The 18,207-nt window shown below is 40.7% G+C and overlaps 1 protein-coding gene across 1 annotated transcript in view; it reads right to left on the reverse strand.

Moving 5' to 3' along the window:
- Window positions 1–17,028, reverse strand: part of uhrf2 (ubiquitin like with PHD and ring finger domains 2) — a 30,882-nt gene extending 13,854 nt beyond the window's left edge. Inside the window, exons 1-3 of the mRNA XM_022767012.1 lie at window positions 16,774–17,028; window positions 8,300–8,695; window positions 6,328–6,647 (exon numbers count right to left, since the gene is read on the reverse strand). Of these exons, the coding sequence (XP_022622733.1) occupies window positions 6,328–6,647; window positions 8,300–8,695; window positions 16,774–16,926 (869 nt within the window). The 5' untranslated portion in view covers window positions 16,927–17,028. The remainder of the gene's footprint in view (window positions 1–6,327; window positions 6,648–8,299; window positions 8,696–16,773) is intronic.
- Window positions 17,029–18,207: the final 1,179 nt, after the last annotated feature.

An 18,207-nucleotide genomic window follows, 5' to 3' on the forward strand; every position in this document is an offset into this window, starting at 1 on the left:
CAACAGCCTGCACACTCCGGTCTTCTCACACAGTGGGGGGTGAAGGGGGGTAGTAAAGAATTGTGTGCATGAGCGAGCAGCATGTGTTTGCATTTTGTGTGGGAAAGCGGAGCCTAAACTGGGTATTTTCTCAGACGGTCTGCACTGACGCAGAACCAACGACTGCCAGTTGAGCTCGGGCTAAAAGTGATTAATGTTAACTATAATACCTAACATTTTAAGATTTTATCCCATCAGAATACGCACTTAAGCTATGCCTTGTTTCTAAAAAGACTGTGCTGCATATTTTAAGCCATTGCAAATTGACTGGAGAGGGCCTACTGAGGCAGACTGTAAGAGTTGTAACTACCATACTCCCAGGAAGAAGAGGCCGGGGCACAGTGCAGGGATTTCCTTTTTTAGGCCCAAGGGATTACTGCGGTTTTGGGTAGGGTAGGGTGGGAGGGTGGGGGGTGAATACAAGCAACACAAACACACACACACAGGCACACACCAACATGCACATGCGTTCTCACACACACACTCTCACACACTCACACTCTCACACTCTCACACACACACACACACACACACACAGAGTAGAGGAATATCAACCTTGGAACACAATAGGACTCAGCATGAACAGAAGGGGAACACGGAGCAACACAAGGGGAACAGAAGTACCCGAGGTTTAAGACCACACACACAAGCTCGGACTGTCTGTACTGCTTCAGACTTGTGAACATCAAGATACATATGCCCCAAGAAAAATAATGAATATAAAATTACAATGCTGTAGAACTACTGTAGCCTGAAATAATTTAAAAGGCCTGATGTTATATAAAGATGACGATCGCATTTCGTTTTCACTCTGACCTACGATGACCGCGACAGTAGACTATGATTTCATTCCTTTCATACACATGTTAAAAGGCAACAGAATCACATAATGGAAGCACAACAATTATCTTAATGGGGAAACATGACTGCCCACTGTCCCAAATCAGACAAAGCTACTGGCCCTGCAATGTGCATTAAAAAGCTCTTGCTAGTTTTGTCTAGGTAATTTTTCTCATACTGAACAGTTACTCAGTGATTCAGTGACTCCCATTCTGACTGCTGTTGGATCAGTTTGGCCTTGACAATAGCTGCCAAACATTTTGGAAGTGATTCAACAGGAGACATCAGTACTTCATGCAAACTGCCCATGGTTGGAGGCTGTTCTATGGATGTTGCTTTCATGTTCATTCCAAAAGTGTGGGGTACGGTGGCCACTCCATTAATCTCATTTGCCCTGAATGTCCCTCAGACCATTTATGGACAACTCTAAAATAAAATGTTATATCTAATATTAAAGCAAGATTATGTAACTCTTTTTCACAATATACACAACTACTCTTAATATTTGTTGTTTTTTTCTCCTAATGTGACCAAGATTCATACTGAGCAGTTAACAGTTTTCATTTTAAGTAAAAAAAAATAAAAAACTTGTAAAACTTGTCCATGTTCACTGATAGACAAACATATAATATATATATAATGGAGATACTGTTTCAAAATGCCATCAAACCTAGTTTGGCATTTCTACATAGAGAAGGGAATTGATGAGATTTTATTGATACCAATGTCATTATTGATTCTGCTTATCGGTCCGATTCTTTATGGCTTCCCCTAACGATTCTGTTTCCCATCAACGCAACTACGTTATCACCTCTGACTCTGAACACAGCGTAGAACCAGAGTAGGAAAAAAGGCATGCATGTGAGCTCGCTGTCAATCATCATCTAAAATGGATGAAATGAGAGAATATTTGTACAGCGTTCATTTTCATTTAGGTAACAAAGTGCTGCTCAGTTGGGAGAGATCACTCGTGCGTAGAATGTCAAATACACGCCATTCCTGGAATTTAAACCCATGTTGCATAGAAAGAGTTTTGAGGATTTTGCTGGTGTCTCCAACATTGCTTGAAATGACCATTTTACAGACGTTACAACTGGCACTGTGGTCACCTTCCTTCATGACACACTTTGCACCGTTTCCTCCTCTCCGCCGTGACAAGTTTCCAGCAGTTTGGACGCATGAGTTTGTCAGAAAAACATGCTGGCATCGAAAATAGATTTGATAAGTTCGAAGGTATACAGCTCCAACGGTTCAGACAATTTGGAGCCGGTTCTCAAATGGAACAGGTTCTCCTATTTCTGTTCTACAATTTCTTGATACTTATTGGCCGACATATACACCAGCACCTGTATGTGTAAAAAGCTAACATTGGTTGATGTGTCTGCCAATTGTTCTTCAGGTCTGCTGCTACACATAAATATACTAATTCCCTTGGAAACAAATATACAGTGTTTTCCAGTGAAACACTGCCAAAGTTATTCCACCTGCAGATATCACACACCCAAAAAACCAAACTTCAGCTGCAAAGCCTGAAGGTCTGAAGCATCAGCACCGACTCTCCACACAGAGTTAACCTGACAATCCGCCTACACTGTCACTGTGGCTGGACCCAAAGTCTCATATTACAAAGTAAAGTACAACTTTCCCTGGAATTGAGGGAAGAAGGGAGAAAGACTTTCAGGCACAGAGGAGGTAAACAAGAAACCAAAATCATGTCAACACCTCTGTAAATGCATAGTGCACCTTAATGAAATTTAGAAACATATTAAATCAGTTGTGACAGTGAGACAACATGACAGAGGGGCTCTTAGAGTCTCCTCTGTTATGAAACCATCATTAGCGCTTTGTGTGCTTAGTTGAAGTCCCTGTAAAGAAGGAGAAAGGGAGCGGGGGAAAATGAGAAATCCTCAATTTACTGATAAGCTGCCGAGTTAGAAATACTCTGACACTAAACAAGCTATCTGAATATAATTGCTTCTCAGTAGCGAAGGAAAGTGGCTGCGGTCTCTCTTAACCTCGGCTTTGTGCGTAATTGAGGCCAAAATGAGAAGCTTTAACTTTTTAAAAAATATGTATCTAAATTACTTTAATCTTAAAATGACAAATCATAAAGTTCAGTCACTGACAGACCTTAGAAGACAACTTCAGGTATTAAAGGGCCAATATGCTGATTTTAAAGCAGAGTTATAATGTGTCTCTCCAATTCACTCCAATCCCCATTCCTCTGTAATCCATGTAAAATAAAATAACTTGAAATAGCTACATATTAAGCATGATTTTAAAAAAAAGTATAATAATAATAATAATAATAATAATAATAATCTGGATTTCTCTGAATAGGCTTTTTTCAGAGCAGAGATTTTTAGATTGTCTAAAAAGCACAGGTGTTACTGAAGCACTTGAATATAATGAAGCCACTGTTGTTCTTACTGGTAAGTCATGACAGTGTGACAGCGAGCCAGCACGCGCAATAGCAGGACCCTGAGAGTGAAGCAGCCTAATTGAATCCAGGCATTATTCATTTTCATATTTACACCTGTGCACCCTGCCATGTAAAAAATGTCTGTCACTAGGCCATGATCTCAGAGCTGGGGGTGTGTGTGTGTGTGTGTGTGTGTGTGTGTGTGTGAAATGTTCAAAATAACCCTGTCAACATGTGGATTCTGAAAACATGTCTGGGACTAATCATGTTGTCTTCTGGTTGCACTAGGGTTGAGTGATAGGGACAAATGTTATGGGGTTTTTTTTTTTTTTAGGCTTAAATCAGCGGAAAAAAAACGAAAAAAAGATCAGACATCAGTTCAGTCTAACCCTCATTCCTGCACATCCTACGGAAGGGAATTGTGCCTTTGCATAAGAAATGATTTAATTTAGGACAGATTATTGACAGAAAATCCGTTTTTTTAAAATCAGTTTGTATGTGTTTTATTTTTCAACCAGTTTGGTCAATTTTTTTTTTTTTTTAAGTTGTTCTAAAATGACAACTTTGTAAGGCACCATTAAAAAGAGGATGTCATTTTCTATTTGCATATAACACTTATATGGGTCTACTTGAAACGACATGAACATAAATTATGTTTGCCCATTTTATGTCTATATTTGTTATCCTCTCCACAGAGAATCTTAAACATATGCTGAGCTCAGCCAAGATTTAACCATGAAACCATATCTGAGAGTCTTGTTATGGAGCAATGCACAGACATCTCTCTCTCTCTCACACACACACACACACACACACATGTGCCACCTCAGTTCCTGGGAGCAGTACAGAGGAGATTCTCCCAACATATCGCTCCCTTTGATTTTGTGGCTCATTACATTCTGCAGAAATGCTGTCCAGAATGGCTTCATGCAGAAACATGGCGGTGTTTACGGGGAGGGGGGCAGTGTGTGTGCGCGCGTGTGTGTGTGTGTGTGTGTGTGTGTGCGCGTGGGAAGGCAAAGCAATCTTACCCACCCTCCACTTTTCTCTGGCAAACAAAATGATGGAAGAAGCCTGGAATGGCGCTCAGGACAGAGAGGGATACTATGCATTTAGTGGAAGGCAGAGGAGTACATTAGACAAGCTGTAGCTGTGACTTCTCTGCGGCACAAAAGCTGGGGTTGTTTTCGTGGCTCAGTTGCTGAAGACGCAAGTCACATATTGCTGTGATGTCCTGGGTATAAAACTAGCGTGGGACCTTTGTTGTCATTCTCATCTCCCTCTAGACTGTCAAATAAAGCAAATGAGGAACATGAAGAGAAAACATTAATCTGAATAAACAAACAAAAAGATAAATAATTAAAACCACTAAATTTGAATAAGAAGGGTGCCACAAATGGTGTGTATTATTGGAGTGTCCCTGCAGGAACACTTCTGTCCTGTTGCAAATGAAGAATCAACAAATAAAAGTGGAATACCGGGAATTTGGAAGATTGAGTAATGTCAAATGGGAATGACGTCTGCATAAGAGAAAACACACATTTACTGCTCAACAGCCCTTGATACAGTTTCTCTGGCACAACATCCCATGACTGAAACACACTCACGCGCACATGCACACCCCACGATAGACGCAGAGAGGAGGCTATGTCTCACCAGTGGCATGTTCACAGCAATTACAGACAAAGCTGAAGGAGGCAAGCAAAGAAGTAATGCTCCTGAGAACTCATGAGTTACCATGGAAACGTCAGCTTCTGAATTAATTTGCTGGAAAAGGGGAGCGCAAGAGATAGAGTCCAAATTGTAGCATCAACTACACAAACCCCCCTCTCTACATACCCTGGACTGCCAGGAGAAAGCAGAGGCTGCAATTCCCAATGCGCCGAACCACTGTTACTGATGCTTGCAGCCACTGGTGCTGTACACACACACACCACGCATGCACACACACACACACACACACACACACACCATGCATTTATGTTTGGTGGACATTTTTATCTAGTACGCCATACGACAGCAGCATGAGCAAATACATTTTTAACACTGGCATAACTAGCAAGAGTGAAGCCCTATTTTCTGTTACGCCATAGCACAGCGTATGCAGTGAAGAAGGCACACATTCGCACTATCCTATTTGAGGTGCAGCTCCGTGAATGCCAATCCTAAACAGCAATTTACCATCTAGGGTGACTTTGCTTCATCAGACCAAAAAAGCTGCCACACTGACGACACCATGCAGACGTCTGCTGAAATGCACAGAACACCATTTGTGCAAATAACGTCTTAGAGATTTTGATGAAGATGACATTAAAATGGGTGTTAACAGGTTGATGCTCCGCGCCTTAAGATGTTTCCTTTTGGCAAGTTATCATGCAAATCTCCATCTCAGCCAATGGGTTGTTCCATTCTTGTCTAATAGCGATGTTGAAAAGGAAGTCTAAGGCATAGAGATTTTTGTTTGTTGGAGTTCCCAATAGTTCGTGGAGCTCATAACCCTTGCCCTTGGTGAGCTATGATTGTCCCATTCAATTACAATTATAATTTCAATATCAATCATTTCCAAATTCTGTGTCTGTTTGTTAGGTTCTACTTCTGAATCTTCACCGTCCCCCACTGAAACTTTAAATTGGATTCTTCTAAACCACAGCCTCATTTCCTTTGCGGTGTACGAAGTTTAAAAGTGCAGAAACACCCACATCAGTTATTTATTATGTTGTTTGACATCACTGATGCAACCCTCCTCAAGAATATGTATGACTGCCTTGATTCAAGGTCCTCCGTTGGCCACAACCAGAAAAGGCAAAATGATTCTTGACACGGCCAACCTCTACCCGTTATCACGCATTTTAATGTCATCTAAACACAAAATCTCCGAGAAATTATTTGTGCAAATGGCGTTCCGTAAGTCAGATCTCCGTTTTTCACCTTTATTATAACCCATTATAATTCGTTTGTTGCCTTCGCAACCAAAGTCAGTTCAGCTGCAGCAACAACATTCACCAGTATATTAAGCCATCACTTACTCGTCATATTTAATGTGGTAAATTACGTCCTCTTCTCTCTCCTTGCTCTCTGTAGCTGCTGTAGAGTCTGTCTGAGAGGTGGAGGCTCCATTACTCTCCGAGTTTAACACAACATTATTCCTGTTACTGTCTATGGTTTGGCCCTGGCTGTGGGCCTGTCCCTGCTCGGCCTCCAGCTTTCCATTAGTCCTTTTTGGGGGCCGGCCCACCTTGCCCTTGGTGGGCGTTATCTGTCCTTTGGGAGCAAGTGTCACATTTTCAATGCAGGCCTCAAACCAGGCTCCGATGCTGACGTCTCTGCAGTCCACCAGCTCGTTAATCTGAGGAGACACAAAGACAGAAATAACACCTGGTCTCTTCTGATCCCATCTGTCTGTTGATTACAGAAACACACTGGCGTCTTGGTATGTTTTAGCCCATTTGCTACACATCACATACTTTAAATCAAAGTATTCCATAGACTACTGGATTCTTTAGATATTTTCCTCCCCTCGGCAGACAGTTCTTATAGCTGTTAGGTGTATAAATCAGTTTTCAGAAGATGCCTCCCAAGCATTGTGTTGCCTCTGTTTTAAGTTGTGTTATTTTTGCACGGTAAAGGTGGTTAAAGCGTGGTGTACTCTCTAACCTGTTGTGTCTTTTTTCAAACTGTAGCATTATTGACAACAAGTGGATCTCTTATCTGAAGCAAGTTAAAAGAGAAACTCATTAAAATACTAATGTGAGTAATATCAGTTATGGGCAATTTGTAGCAAATGGGTAACATTAAAAAGAGTTTATTAATTAATTCTCCGCATGACATGTTTTTAACATTAAATGAGTTTTCATGATGTTAATCTTCAAATGCGTGGGTTTGAGATGCAGTCTCGAAATGAATTCCATCCATGGCACTGGTTGTGTCGGGTTGTGAATACTGTAGTCTGTGGTGAATGCTTAACGCCTGTAGAGGCATGTGACCTTGATATCCAGCAAAGTTGCACAATTTCCAACTCATCTACTTAGTTACAGTATTGATCTTCCTGCATGCTGGACTGGACTTTTGGCAACAAAAGGAGCCCAGTCCTACACATATAATTCTCAGACATGTGGGTCAGCCAGCCTGCAAAGCTCAGTAGAACACAGTAGAGCAGGGTAGAGTCGCACATTTATTAGCTTTGACTGTAGTCTATTTATAAATCTGTAACTTGGTTAGTGACAGGGTTTTAAAGACCTATTCCTTATGTGTGGTTTGGCATGTGCCTTCCTGGCAAGATGAGCCGCATGCTTGTGTGTGCGTGTCATTAGTCCTTATAAATTAAAGGGATTCAGAGAACCAGATCTATAGACAGAGAACTTAAACAGTGAGAACGGGAAGGGTGCATTTGGCCCCAACACATGCACTTTCACACAAGGACACACATAAATACAAATAGGCTTCAGTTATTTTGGCTGGAAGACAATATCTACGCAGTCTGAAGTGCTACAGAACAACACAATGGGAGAGGAATGGAGGACTGCTGCTGAGTAGAAAAAAAAAAGAAAAGAAAAAAATCACACGCACAGAAACCAATATCATATTCATGTTTGCACTCACTCTATTGGCAGTGTAATGACAACAGCTGTATAGCATCTAATACTAGACATGCCTAGAGAGAAATATTAAGGTATAATCTAGTGTGAAAAATCGTGCACACTCCTTGTTTCATGTGAGCTAAATGATGCTACTGAGCCCTCCTTTTTTTCAACATTAAATGCTGACATTCCATTGAATTCATATTTACAAGGTGGTTTGGAGTTTTCAACAGCAGTGAAGCATGAGACACATTTGGTTTGTAATTTCATTTAACATCCAAACAAATAGGAGTGCCCTGCCCAAGAATCTCTGCCAGTGACTTGGCTTGTATGTCATTAAATTCTCTGTAATTTAGCTGAGACCCAGACCAGCCAGTTTCATGCAAAATCTTGCAAATAGTAGTTACACTCTCATCCTCACCTTGTACACACCAATTCCTGGGTCGGCTAGTGTGTTTCTGCTGGATGTTGGGGGCTGGGTGTCCCGTACTGGACTGGGGGACTTGAACCCATTTTTGGTACTGGTTGAGTTACTGGTAGCGCTGGTGTCCGGCTTGGTTTCGTTAACGGTGCTGGTAGTGATGCTGCTGCTGTCATTGTCTATATTGGTGTTGGTTTCCATAGCAGCGGGGGAGACAGGAGCTGGGGAGTTGTGGCTTTCAGACCTGGAGTCAAGGGGGGGAGCTGAACTACAGGCAACACCCGAGGAGTCCTTGGGGGCGGGGCTATCTGGAGGGTCAGTCTGAGAGCGAATCAGCAGCTGGACGATGTCGTTGAGACCCACGTTATAGTCAAACAGTGTCTGGCCATCTTCCATCTAAAAAAAAAAAAAAAAATTCAAATCAAAAAATCAAAAAGCCACTGAAATGTATGAACAGACATGTACAGATGCAAAAAGCCATACTGTGTAGTATCATTATTCATTAATCCACTGATTATTTGTTAATCAATCGTCTAGTCCACAAGATGTCAAAAATAATGATATGAGCCTAAATGTTGTCAAATTGCTTATTTACTAATAACAATTAATCCCACAGGTCTTCAATTTGCAAAAATATTTAAAAAATCTAATCAATTAAATTTTGCTCAGAAATCTTTTGATAACTTCACTTTAACAACCGATTATGAAATGTTCTGTCAAGTCGTCGTTGCAGCAATGACTGCATCTTATTTTACCAGGTCCAAAGATAGTGTATTTGAACAATTACACATATGTCCAGACTGATATCCTCCTTAATTTTTTTTCTCGCTAAATTCCTTTTCCTAACAAACATCCATGAGTTATGAAATGAACACCACTGCGCCACGGAGTGCCCTCGCACAAATACACGAGGCTGCTTGTCAAGGACAAACAAAGAACACATTAGACAGAGACAACATTGAGCACAGTGAGAGAAAACAACTGTGTGTTTTCGTGCACTCAAAAGAGGACATTAAAATACACACGCAGCACTTCAATAAATCTACATGCCTTTAAATCCACTAGAGGTTTTTAAGGATGTTGCTGAGGAGTCCACAGCAACATCTGTTGTCTGCTCTCAAATGAGCCAATGTTCAGCTACTGATTAAATACATTTGACTATAGGAGGTGAACTGTTCAAACAGCTTTGGCTATTTTGAGTGTAGAAAAACATCACAGGACTGGTATGCTCTTGGCACTAATGATTATCCACGTACTAATTCGTTTACATATCCAGTACAATAGAAATGAATGCTGGACTGCAGCTCCACTCGTATATATCCCACACCAGTTTCTCCAAGAAAAAATAAATAAAAGAAATGAATGCATGAATTAAAGTGATAGGAGATGTAGCTGGGGCAAAGAAATGACTGGGTTGCTATGACAACCAAAAGACAACCCCCACCCCCACCACCTCCATAAACCTGAATCATGTATACAATCTCTGTCGACACCACCACCATCATCATCACTGTGATCCTTTCAGGCTGTGCAGGGTATGGGCATCAGAAAACGCTTCTCTCAACAAAAACCAAAAAAAAAAAAAAAAACAAGCTCCTGAAAAAAACCAAAAAAACAAAAACGATGAGGGCCCATTACAAACCCATTTCTACTCTTTTACCGCAACCAATCTTCTGTTAAGTATACAGTACAGCTACTGCCTTAGGAACGGAGCTTATGGCGGACACGCCAACTCATTACAGACATCAGCTATTCATTTCAGCCCTCAACCCCACAAGCCCATTGTGCTGGAGAGACGAGCATGGCCGCCACTCTCGCTCTTGCTCACGCTCCCCTTCTCTTCTTCGTTATTTGACAGCGAGGAGGAGAGCGGTTGGAGGCGTAGCAGGAGAGCAGTAGAGGGAGCAAGCGCAATTTCCCCATCCCTCCCTGTTTTTAATAGTCTCATGAAATTTAGATCAGAGGAGCAGTGGTGCAAACACAGCCATACAGTGGTTGCTATACTCACCTGTCTGTCTGTCTGTCTGTCTGTCTGTCTGTCTGTCTGTCTGTCTGTCTGTCTGTCTGTCTGTCTGTCTGTGATAGTCTATCTCAGCATTTCTTTGTCTATCTCCATGCCCAAGCTCAATCTTTGATTTAGTCTCAGTAATTGTCTATCCTCCACTCTTTGTCTTTTGCCACTTGATACTGCATTAAGAAAAGAAGCATCCTAAACAGACAATAATATAGCTGGTAGGACCTGCAGCAGGCAGCTGCAGGTTAGACTCAAGCATCGGAACAACATACAGCAGAATTCCTTTCGCCGAGCCAAACCTCATAAATGATATCTATGCTGATTGTACCCGCTTTCCACAGTGACTTCATTACCATCAGTGTGATCAGCGTCTGGCTGCGAGGTGTTACAGCCCTGACTTCAGTCGAATCTAGCTGATCCTCAAAACAAAGCACCACCATCTAAACAAGCAATGCTTCATATATTAATGTAGGTCAAGAGCTCTTTGACAGAAATATCGGCATATTGACTATCTCTAGTGTGTAGCACGAATAACATCATCAAACACATGACATTTTCTCCTTCATCATAAATAATGCAGCATAGAATAAAAAAAAAAAAAAAAAGAAACACATTGCTTCTGGTATCTTCATTATGTGACTCAGTGAAATGTCATTCAGTGTTCCAGAGGGAGACTTCAGTCTCGAGCACACATCATAACAAAGCTTTAGACAAACCGAAGACACTTAACTTTAAGATTTCTCAAAAGGCTTGAACAAATCAGAGTCAAAAATCCTTGGCATGGCAACAGTGTGTGTGTGTGTGTGTGTGTGTGTGTGTGTGTGTGTGTGTGTGTGTGTGTGTTTCGCATTGTTGAGAGGAATAGCGTAAAATTAACACCTCTCCACAAGGTTAATTTCTCTGCTGCATTTCGAAAGGTGGTCTTTTAAAGACTAATTTCTCATTGTAACAGGCACCAAAGTAAAATGTCAGAGAGAACATCAAACAAAGACAAGAGGAAGACCTGTGGCTGCTGTAAAAACATGCTGAACATCTAGACTGAGACCGATCTTGTCAGATTTTAAAAATGTACTGCCTTTTCTGTATCAGATTATATCATCAAAGAACAAATCTGCTTCTATTGTTTCAAATCTATGACCAATAAAAGCCATTATGAAGCATAAACAGGGGGTGGAGATATATTTGGCTGATGCATTACATTTTATTATTGTGCCAACATGCTGTGACACAGTAACTTATTTAGAAGCTTTTAAAGCACTTAATGCAGAAATCATTTTGAAATTAAAGTACCTCAGCAATACCTACTTAGTATCTATACCTGCATAACAATGATAGAATACATGAGAATATAAGCCATTGAGTGGACCTGAAGTAATAAAGCATGAAGTCATGGTGGCCAATTTAATATCAGCGCCTAGTCCTAAAAAGAGCTTTTCAAGGTGTGAAACACAAGCCGGATCTGTATGGCTGGTAGAGAGGAGATTTCCAAGCAGAGAAGAAATTTGCCTCTTCTGCTTAGACAGGCCACCCAAACCCCTTACTCCTACACGATTTCTTCCTCGCCCTTTTCTCCGCCCACAGCCAGTCATAGCAAAGAGCTGAGCAAAATAGGTCATATTTCCAAAAACAATGACATGGGATGTGTCTGCGTGCCTGCCATCTACTGAGCCTCCATCTTTGGTCTTTTATCCCCACGTTCTGCCCACAGTCATTCAATCTTTTTCCAAAAATTTCCACTGCTAATGAACATAAATAACCTGAAAGGCGACAAAGGTTGTTTTGTTTGTTTGGTTTTTTTTTTTGCTCAGTTCAATGCAGCTTTTGCGCCTGCCTTTATGCATGTATGCACTGTGTAATAACTTCCACAGGGAGCAGGTATGACAAAATTATGAATATGAATGCCATTTACTGTAAGCATGGTTTTGCATTATTAATGTAAATGCGACCATAACAAGACTCAATTACTAAATGATTTAAAGGCCCACAAATCTGAGCTAAATTTATAAACATGATTGGGTTGGGTAATTCACTTTTTTGTTTGCTTGTTTTGATTTGATCATAACTGAAAATAGTTGCACTCCTCTGTTCCTCTAATTTTTTAGAAAGCATTGATAACGTAGATTTAATTATTGTGCAGTCTTACAATACATTTGAAAGAGACACGAGGTTGCAATCCTGCTTTTTTTAACTTGGTTATGAGTTGATCCTTTTGTTTACATGTAAATCAAAGATTGTGCTTTTCATTTTTAAATGTGAACATGTGCAATTATTGACTCAAAACACCCAAACCCAAGAAACATGAGACAATTTGCAGGTATAATAGCCCAGGAACTCCTCTGGTAATCTGAACTAAAAAAAAAAAAAAAAATAGTAGGGGAAACCCTACTGCTACAATGCAGGTGTTAGAGCTGACAGTTAAGAGATGGGACATTTGACCACTAAGCAAAGCTACAGCTAAGAGAAGAAGTGGCAGAACTATGAAAACATGCGGGAGTGTTAGAAAGCCTGCAGTTGTAGACTAGGTTTAGTGCCTCTCTTTGTCTTTGCTCTTTGTCCAGCCTATCTGTCGAAGAAGGGTGTGACTGTGTACATGCATGGCTGCAGCCAACTCCGCTTCCCCCGAAACTGTCTATGAAATTCTGCAGCTTAGCAATACACAAAGAAAACCCATCAGTCGAGCAGCCACAACATCAATGCATGTATAATCAAATTGTAAAGATATCTAGGTCACAGCAACTATCTGTGCGAAAGGGGGCAGGCCAGTAAAGCTTTCCTACGGCCCAACAATAGGCAACAGCTAATTGCTAGGAGGAAACAGCCCAACTATTTTTGAAACATGTTGCTGTCTCCGTAGAACGAAAAAAAAAACAAATGAACTACAGCGTTATATTTGAAGCACACAGACATTACAAGCTGAGCTTTAAACCACTTAATGAACAGGCCAAACCTCTTATAAAATTAGTAAATGAGAAGCCTACAGTACAAGTGAGTGTAGGCGTTGAGCAGAAAGGCCGCACGGACAGTGGAAGGTGTGTGTGTGTGAGCCTGCTCGTGAATGTGAGTGACATGAGACGTTGTTCAAAGTGAAACAGAGAGACAACGAGGAGTGCACAGGCAAAATGAAAAAACCCATAAAAAAAAACAAAACAAAACAAAACACTGAGGCAAAGTTGTGTGGCTGCTTGCTGGCTTGAGACCCTTCCGACTCAAGGGCAAGCATGACTTTGAACTGGTGAGGCAGCGTGCGCAGTGAGCTGGAGGGAAAAACAAGACGCCATTTTGAAAAGGAATTAGACTGAGTTATTCTGCTACAAGTCTAAGTCCTAACAGAGCGCAGGCACCACTGCGTGCATGTAAGGGCACTAGCTAGTGTACGGTGCATGTCACTGGCTCATTCCTTGCATTACTAAACACATGGAAATCCCCTAATCAACCCTCCCCACTTATTTTCCGGTGAAATGAAGGAAACACAGGATTTACTACATGGGCCTAGCCTTTGCAACCACAGCTCCGACAGTCCAGGAGAACTCCAGCATAACAGCTGATTAATTGTTAATAAAGCAAAAGGGGGAGTCTTGCTTTGTGCTTTGTGACTATGGTGTTTTATCACACAAGTTACACAAGTTGGCTGATTTTAGGAAAAAAGTGCTCAGAGCATTGAAATTAACTTATTAGTAAAATGGAGCATTGGTGCAATAGGTGCACCAACTGTGCTACCCAATATCTCCCATCTCCTTTCATCACAATGCTGTGCCATTATTAGGTTTGCCAACTACAACAAAAACATGTGCACCACTCTAAACAGTTCTTATTTTCATCCTCTCTTTTCCTGAGTCCTGCAGTATATACATCACACACAAACAGAGAAGAAAATGTACCCGTCATAGCCTGCGTGACTCAGAATCTAATATCTGCTAGGCTTAATGATCATTAAATTACACAACAGGAAGTAGGTTAGACAACTTGAAAATGCATAAGAACAGTTCTAAAGGAATTTTGTGGCCTATAACACGGCCTGACTCACATGAATGAAGGAAGAGTATGACAAAATGTAAACAATGTGAGATCAACACATCATGTATGCCGTTTGCATTCCCGAGGGCTTATTTGCCTGGCTGAGTCATACTGTGTTAATATCAGCTTTGTAATGTTGATGCTAAAATACTAAATAAATCATGGCGCCAGTGTCCTGTCGGCAGTAAGCATCTTCTGCTTATTACTGACAGAAGAACATCTGGTAGCATCATACATTTTAATACACTGTGGGTCAGTCTTTCTACGTTTTATATTGTGATTCTTTTATATACAGTATGTTAATATATTTGAACAAACTGAACATAAAACAGTGGAAACAGACTGCTCTGTCCAGACAAAATTTGATTATTACAGCTCTACACCTTAGGGCTCAGGATATACATTTTCCAAATATTGACTGCATCTACTACTTTAAAAGTTGCCGTTACAATGGGAGTTTTTGTGTGTGTGTGGTAGACCATAAAATATGCCCGTGTGTGTTTAAAAAAGTAAACCACAGGCGGTAAGGCTGCACGCTGCATGCGACCATCCGCCATGACACACACAAACACGTGTCCATCTCAGGCAGCAGCTTACAGTTCTCACACCTGCTGGTATTTCATGACATTAAACTTTTCTCAGTTTCTGTATATTAGAGAGAAGGTCCACCAACATCTGTTCACAATAAGATATGAATCATCACATTTACAACACTACATGATTTAACAGTGTGTGGAATTGCCATCCCCCCAGGACACTGACTAAATATTCTAGCCTCGTATTAGCCTTAAGACTCAAGATGTATTGTTTTAGTCTCATTTTTGAACAATTATTGTAGTTTTTGCACTAGTTTGCCAAAGATAAGGTGACATTATAGTGCTGGCCCAAAAGTATCTTTCCTTGAGTGCTGCTGGTCATATATATTACAAGTTCTGATAAATTTTATAGGATATAGAATGATGTTAATGTTAAAATTGTGAGAGTTCCAGTGTCCAGCAATAACGGGATTTTCTGACTGAAAGCCATGTACATCCTGACTGATACATTATTTATGAAGGCAATATGATCCAGTGTATGTTGCCTGTTCCATATCATAAAAAGGTGGGATGTGCAATATGGATGAAATTAGTACAGTGATTTTTATCAAAGTATTACCATGATATCAATATTACAGTATTGACTTAGTATTCAAAACCTTATGTTGATCACATTTTCAAAAACATTATACCGGTATTTGTTTATGAACATTTGCACGCTGTGATAGAAACTCTTACATCATCATTCAGACACAACAAGTGCAAAACATCAATATCTTAATATGAGGAATTTGTTATGATACAATTATGTGGGTAGATAAGTGCTTATAGGAGCTTAGGCATAAAGTGCAGGCTGCATTATTGACCCAAATCCAAACAACAAACAATTGTTGGTAGCATAGAATCAGAGAGGATATCTAAATGTGTGCTATGTACCTCATTTTTGATAAGAGTTAAAAGTGAATTGAAATAGAAAGATAATAAGATGTTTGCTGGATACATCAAGTTGATTATAGTATTACTGATGTTAATATCTCTTTGACAGGATTGAAAAATAATGAACTACAGCCTTGCAAACCAAAATCATATGGTGCTGAAGTAAGGCTTAGTGTCTGGAAACAGTCCTGGATTAAATACAAAAATCAGATACATGTGCACTACTGAATTGTCTGGCCATGTGAAGACAGGTGGGCATCTTTTACGGCAGACAGTCCTGTCTCTCATCACTGCACAGAGTGCATACTGTAGTGACACCAAAGTGTGAACTCAACTACACTTGCTTTTAGATGTCAGGGCACGTGGAGCCACGAGTCCCCTCCTCCCACAAATTATCATTAATATCATCATCATAACACACCACACGCACGAGCCTGATGGGTCCCTAATGGAATCAGTACAGTTCAGAGCTACTTGTGCCACATGTTACAAACACAAAACAGATATTCAAGGACACTGGCTGCTGCATGTGTGAATCAGTCTGCCGTTAATTCAGTTAACATCGGTGAGTGATGCGGGTTGTTTTGTTTGCACTGCACTACTTTAGTATACATGTGGAAGCAGAGGGCGATGTTCTCTTTTCTCTCTCGCAGCAATGTAAACAAACATGTCTACGGCGGTGAGACATTTGTTGCACGCAGCTCTCCTCAGCATCAACCCAAACAATGTGAAACGGATCCATTATAAGACCATACATCCGTGTTATATCGCCGTTTTCCCCAGGGGCTGGCACACCGCGTACCCCGGGCTCTTGCGCAAGAACTATTGGCGAATTCCTATCAAAACAGGAAGCTCGCATGGGTCCGAAACGGCTACAACACCAGAGGACCACTCACTCTCCACCAGCACCAAGCCCTGCCAAAGCACCGAAAACCGACTGGTGCATGACGGGATGACACAAAAATTGGGTTTACCTGCTTCCCTCGGTAGAAGAGGCGCTGCTGTTGTGGGCTTACATTGAAGATGTCCTGTATTTTCAACCGTAAAGACTCAATTTTGGTCAATCTAGAAAGATCCTCCACGGTTCGCGTCTCCTTCCCGTCTATAGTACGAACCTGGATCCACATCGTTGCACCGCCCTGTTACGCCTCAAATAAATAGCAGATAAAGCAGTATTTGGACGCGAATAATGGTTTCCAGGGGTGAAAGGAGGTGGAAATAAAAAATGATCAGGGATCCATTGCGTTTTCCTCTGCAGAGGTAACGTCGGACTGGCTCGCGCAGGAGGTGTCTCACATGAGGTCGCGGCGCCAAGCAAATCTCGCGAAACAACGTTTAAGCGAGCACAGTTTGCAGTTAAAGGCACAGCTCTCCCTTTAATGTAAAAACATACTAGACCATGTCTGAAGGCCTGTATGGTACAAAAGTATACTACTATTGTTGTGGTGCCATTTAACAATCCTATATGTCTGTGGTCAAGACATAGGGACCAGTAATTTTCATATGTGATGTTTTTTCTTCCTGTCAATAGAGTACCACCCCCTCTCCTAACCAAAAATAATATTTGTAGGCTAATAACAATAATCAGGACCCTCAGTTCAGTTGAATCTATGTACAATTTTAAGGTACTTATAGTTACTTTATTTCCATTTTTGCTACTTCATACTTATACTCCAATACATTTCAGAGGTAAATATTAAAGCTTTTATACTACTGCATTCTCTGCCAGCTACAGTTACTAACTATTTTAACTTGAAGCAGGACTTGTATTTGTATTGCAGTATTTCATTGTTTTATTGTTACTTTTACTTAAGGAAAACATTAGAATACTTCTCCCATCACTGTATCAGATTAATCTGCATGGAGCCCCAGGGCAAAATCATCCGCTGGGCCTTTATTAACCTTCCCCCCTTCCTTCCCCTCCCTGTGTATGATGTATCCCATGCTAGAATATTATGCCAGAATCCCAGGTTTGTTGTGTTGTTATTTGGTCAAACACAAATTCATTCATGCATCATGTAGGCACACTTTCATCTGATATAATGAAGGTCTTAAAAATAGATTTTGACAAAAGCTCTTAAAGACAAGGCCTCAGGATCGGTTAATGAAGCAGGGTTCACCTTAAGGCCATGTCAGTTAATATTGTTCTTTAGTAGTGTATATTCCCATACCTCTATTTTGCCCGGATGGTAATCCAGGTTTCGTTAAATCAGTGTACTAGTATATTATAGGATTAACCTACTTAAGACTAAAGATTAAGTCTCTTGTCTTCCCAAAAAGACAATTAGAAAACTGCACCGCATTGAGAGTGCTGCTGCCATAGTTCTAACAAGAAACAGTAAAACTGAGCCCATTGCTCTGATTAAATCTTTACAATGGCTTACACTTGGTTATAGAATTGATTTTAA

Source organism: Seriola dumerili, unplaced genomic scaffold (assembly GCF_002260705.1).
Source record: "Seriola dumerili isolate Sdu_G_001 unplaced genomic scaffold, Sdu_1.0 BDQW01001092.1, whole genome shotgun sequence".
NCBI classification, from domain to species: domain Eukaryota; kingdom Metazoa; phylum Chordata; class Actinopteri; order Carangiformes; family Carangidae; genus Seriola; species Seriola dumerili.